This window comes from Brassica oleracea, chromosome C2 (genome assembly GCF_000695525.1).
Source record: "Brassica oleracea var. oleracea cultivar TO1000 chromosome C2, BOL, whole genome shotgun sequence".
NCBI classification, from domain to species: domain Eukaryota; kingdom Viridiplantae; phylum Streptophyta; class Magnoliopsida; order Brassicales; family Brassicaceae; genus Brassica; species Brassica oleracea.
Window position 1 is genome coordinate 16,798,876 of NC_027749.1, and position 5,332 is coordinate 16,804,207.

The 5,332-nt window shown below is 35.5% G+C and overlaps 1 protein-coding gene, 1 long non-coding RNA gene and 1 pseudogene across 2 annotated transcripts; 1 reads left to right on the plus strand and 2 right to left on the minus strand.

Moving 5' to 3' along the window:
• Positions 1–331: 331 nt before the first annotated feature.
• On the plus strand, positions 332–1,047 carry LOC106323572 (annotated as a pseudogene).
• Positions 1,048–1,259: 212 nt separating this feature from the next.
• Positions 1,260–2,802, minus strand: LOC106322692 (annexin D5). The gene is made up of 6 exons (XM_013760795.1): positions 2,659–2,802; positions 2,441–2,586; positions 2,009–2,227; positions 1,716–1,931; positions 1,547–1,636; positions 1,260–1,463 (listed from the first exon to the last, which is right to left on the minus strand). The coding sequence occupies exons 1-6, from the start codon at positions 2,732–2,734 to the stop codon at positions 1,260–1,262; spliced, it is 951 nt and encodes a 316-aa protein (XP_013616249.1). The 5' UTR covers positions 2,735–2,802.
• A 1,100-nt stretch (positions 2,803–3,902) lies between these two features.
• Positions 3,903–4,322, minus strand: LOC106326727. Its single transcript, XR_001267310.1, has 2 exons — positions 4,241–4,322; positions 3,903–4,154 (listed from the first exon to the last, which is right to left on the minus strand). It is a non-coding gene; the product is annotated as an uncharacterized LOC106326727 (long non-coding RNA).
• Between the last annotated feature and the right edge of the window lie 1,010 nt (positions 4,323–5,332).

Consider the following 5,332-nt stretch of genomic DNA (forward strand, 5'->3'; position numbering starts at 1 on the left):
AAAAAAAAAAAAAAAAATATGATTTGGTGAATCAGTGATTCAATTCATTGGGAAGTGTTGTTAATTGTTTAATTGATTTTAAACGAATGTGTTGGATCATAGAGTTAGAGAGATTTGGATAGTCAACGATTGGACTAGTTGGTAGAAAATTGAGATTTCACACTTGTTGAACCGCTTGGTTTAGAGTTTTTTTCATCTCCCCTAAAGACTCTAAACCAAGCGGTTCAACAAGTGTGAAATCTCAATTTACACATTTATCAACACTTCCCAATGAATCACACTTGTTGAACCGCTTGGTTCAAACTCTGTTTGTTTGTTTACATGACTTTCACAACTGATGGGATGCTCACAGGTAACAGATGTAGAAAGATTAACTCTTGCAATGTGGTTTAGCCGGGATTCATCCCATGACGAAGATTCCAATCTTGCTTCCCGTCGTTCACATCACTTGAATTTTGTCTCCATGTACCTGCTTCCGCTAACATGTACTGGTTCTGTCATCATCAAGATGCTAATCAAAACCTACGTTTTGATATCTGCTTTGCGAGGTTGCATCTTCTTGGTTTACATGTACAAGAAGACAAAGATCCTTCTCTAGATACCTCTGAACAACTCATGGGGTCAATACAAATAGCTAAAGGAGGAGAGCTGCTCACCCGGACTTCACATGAGTTTCTTCATAAATAATCAAAAGCCTTTTTATTTTCTTTCCCATTTGTTGAACCTTGAACAATAGGTTGTTCAGCTCTGCCATTGGAAATCTTCTGAGCTCAAGGTTTAGAAGAGCTGAAAGCTATGTCCCAGCGTCAGTTAGAAACTATCAATACCTTGAAATCAGTTTTCCTACCAGACGAGGATGGACTTGTAACCAAAACTTTTGGATATTCATGCTTCACTGAGGATAGGAAGGATTCACTTGACTTGACAAATATATCAGCCGCGATTACCTCTTGGGAAGAGTATACTTGTAAGCTACTCAACGAGCTCTTATCATCCTTACCTCAATGGAAAACTTACCAGACTATACACAAACTCGACTCTGGCTAGAATTAGAAAGTAATCTCGAGCTACGGTAGTTAACATAGCTTCTCAAGTTCTTGGTTGATCTTTGTTGGACCTGCCCTTTTTTGGTAGAAACTTACATTTAAACGTATTATATTTTCCTTTCAACATTCTTACAAGAATTATTTGATATATACACATAAAAATACGCCAAGAATCAACGTGAAAGTTTGGGTACATATATAGATAGAGATATATCAAACGTTGGGGCCTAGAAGAGAGAGGAGAAACGTTTTGTAGTGACCACTTGTATCAGACTGAACAGCATTGTACAAAGTCTTCTTGTATCTCTTGCGATACTCTGAAACGATGTAATGCATATCAACCTCTGCTCTTGTCACCACCATTCTAATCAACGCCGTGTCATCTGTTCCTAACCCTTTCATCGATTTTCTCAGCGCCTGCAGTTTCATATTTGTCATGCTTTTAACATCTAAAAAATACTGTTTCTTATAGTTCAAGAAACATGAGAGATTAGGTTTACCTTTGCGAAATAGAAAGAAGAGTTTTCAGCACACTGTAAGATCGTCAGAAGGACATGCTCGAAGTTCCCACGTGTCTCATCCCTAATGGCCTATCAAGATCAAATAATGCCTTAAACTATAAAGGGTTTCTTGAGTAACAAGTTTCTGGTTCTTGATTATTATTATTACCTTTCCAAGTTCTTTGCCGAACATTGAACGGTAAGTAGATCTAAGAGCGACCAGGTGAGTCCTGCTTCGGTCTGTGAAAATCTGAATCAACGTCTGGTCATCAGACTTGTGCTTCCTCGCAACCGCCTTCTTGAGAACCCTAGCGTCATTCTCTACGATCTTGTCATCGATCTCTGGTCCTTCATACCGTGTAGTGTTCAAATAAGCGAGCAAAACCTATTATATATATATATATATGCATGTCAACATCTAACATAATCTCAGTCAAAATGATTCATCAGATCAACACATACTCTTTTGTGATTGCCAGAAGCTTCAGATTCAACGTCTTGTTCTACTCTGACACCAAATGTGTTTAAGTAAACCTGTTTGATCTGACGAAGCTGAGAGCCAGAGCGTGTACATATAATCTCAGCGACCGCTTTGTGATCAGTCACGGCTCCTCTCAGTGCTTGTTTCAGTATTGAAGCGTCTCGCTCTACTGCTTCAGGCATCCACAGAAGAAGGGCTTTCTGAAACCAAGAAAAAGCATCTATATAATAATTAATTCATTATTAATATATACTATATATTTTACTTTTCAACTAGTTTCAGATGCTATTATAAAATAAAACCGAATAATATTTGAATGTAATATCTAGATACAACAGCATCTAATCCATATACAAAAATGAGCATGGTTTAAACTATATTTCTTGATGAATAACATTTCTTGTAAGGCCTACCTTGAGATGACCGTGAAGCTCAGATTGGAGACGCTTTCGAAGGTCGTCTGAGAACTTAGTTTCGTATTCTTGTTCGATGAGAGCTCGTTGCGTTGCATTGCGGTGAGCTAAGATGTTGATTATTACCGAAGCATCGCAACCTCTTCCTGAAAATTTGCACAAGATTATAATTTAAAATGTGATCAAGAAACCCTGTTTATAACCATTAAAGATAATACCTTTGAAGGCCTTAAAGAGCTGCTCGGCATCGACTCGAGGAGAAGGTACCGTCATTGGTATTTTCATTGTTGCCATTTTTCTCTTTCGTCTTCAATAAGATTCAAAAGAAGATAGTTATAAGATTTTCTTCTTCTTCTTAATTTCTTGATTTTTTTTATCTTTTGTATTTTCTTGATCTTGTTTTGGATTTTGTTTGTTGGTGGTGGTGGTGATTTGTGGATGTTGAATAGTTTATGGAAAATGTGTTTTGCCAAATATGCCAAGGAAATGGACATTGGACCTTGGTTTCAGGAGTTGAATTCTCTGTTTCGTTCAGTTAAATGTGACGATGGATGCTTCGATATATACTTCCCACAAAACTTTTTAAAGTTAAGAGTAAAAGTATAATATTATGTTATATTTCTTATATATTTATTAGGTAACTAGGTAGTTTTCCTATGCCCTTGCACATGTATAAATATTCATAAAATATATAAGTTCATATTTAATTAATATATTATTTCATTGTTATTAGTTTCAAGTCATTTTATAATTTATATGTATGGACAACAAAAAGAAGATTTTAAAGATATATTTGATTTTGCTTATAAATTTTTTGATCGATTCACTTAATTTTTGGTTATATATGAGATCCTCGTTCTAAAACACGTTAGGCGTTATTATTACACTCCGGTTGGGTATAGCACCTAATGTAAGAGTTGTGGTTTAATCGGGAATTACTAAGAGATTAATTTTGAGTCTATTTTTTATTTTAGTATATATAATTAAAGTTTTTGTAATAGATAACAATGATATAAACATGGTGTGGCGGTAAGTAGGGCTGGGAATTATTATCCGGGATCAGATTTGATCCAAGATCTGATCCGGATCCGCTCTGAAAATAGAATATACGGAGTGTCCGGATTCATATCCGGATAGTAAAACATTTTTTTTTACATAGAAACAGCCACATGCTCCTAAAATCTCAGGACCGGCCCTGTCCATAGCCGCCATAAATATTATTCATATTATCTTCATTTTTTTGCATTTCAATCAAAATTTACCCTCCAAACTCCGCCTAATTCACCGATTTGGACCAAATGGAAACGTCCGGGAGCCGTCGATCCCTTAAACTCCGCAAAGCCGGTCACGGCAGCCGCGTTTTAGAACAAACTGTCTTTATTCATCTCAAATGAACCGTAAATGTTTCATGATTTCAAATAGGCTAAAATCATAGTTTGTTAGTTGCATTTATATTGGTTTATTGTTTGGACAATGGCATTTATATAGATTTGGAAACATAATAATATTACATTGATTTTCTAAAGTCTTAATTGTATAGGAGGACAATGCCTATCTGAATCGCAATCGCTTTGTTCTTTGAAACAAGGGAGCGTTCGATCTTTCATACAGCACCAACAATCTCTTTGGAAAAAGCCTTGATCTGAACATCTTCTATGGATACATTTTGGAATAACGAGTTTGCTCTCTATTTCTCCAACTTCCATTTGGTTGCCTATATTTGAAACCACACATCATTTACACAACACTGACATGACAATGACAAAAATAAAATAAAGATATGAAGAAACCTATGCATACATTGATGTAGAGCAAAGAAGGAGAACACGAATATGCATACGAAAATTGCCTTTGAAATCATCTTTTGTTTATCTTAGATGATCTTGGTTAAGATGTAATGTCTGTTTTATTGGTCAAATTGCCGTATATATAGTGTTATACTGAAATCAAAACCCAGATATTGTCATCTTAAAGAGGTAAAATATATTTGACCAAAAGTTGGTAAAAGATATTACATTTTAATATATCACCTTTAAAATGCGGTTATATTATTAAACAATTGCTTGCTTATATTTTCATATATATAATCTTAAAGAGTTTAAAATTTAAACAAATTGAAGTCAAATAGAAAAATAATAGATAACGTATATAATGTCATTTAATATATATTAGTCAAATGATTACTTTACCAAACAGGCGTATATGCGTATATTAATTGACATGCAAATCAAAAATATGAACTTCACTTTGTAAAAGTTACATACTTCCTCCGTTTCTTTTTACTATCACGAAGTTTTAATATTGATTACACGGATTAAGAAAACATTTAATTTTTTATATTTTCTAAATAAAAACATCATTAATTATTTATCTAAACACAACTCAACAAATAATAAAATAGAATGTATAATACCATTGGTGTTATGAACCAGATTGTGTATGGCTCATAACCAAGAGATTATGATTTGTAATCTTTCCATTTATCTATGACGGTGTAATCTCCTATATAAGGAACCTCTATGTTATGAATAAAGATAGACTTTTCCATTACTTTTATAACACTTTATCAGCACAAAACTCCAAATCCCTAAGCTAATGCCCAAATCGAAAACCCCTAAAACCCTAACCCTAGCCGGCGATCCGAAGAACCCTAAACTCCGATCGCGTCTCTTGTTCTCGCATCTGTTCCAGCTCGCGTCCTCGATCAGCTTCAGCCCAAGGCGTTCCTGATCCTAGCTCAGACGTTCGCGACCCGAGAGCAGCTCCAGCACGCGACCTATTCCTCGTTCGCGATAGCATCAGACAGCTCGCATCCGACGATCAAGGCGATCCCGATCAAGCAACAAAGGACGTCCGCGACCCGATAGAAGCGACTCGATCCATTCCAGCTCG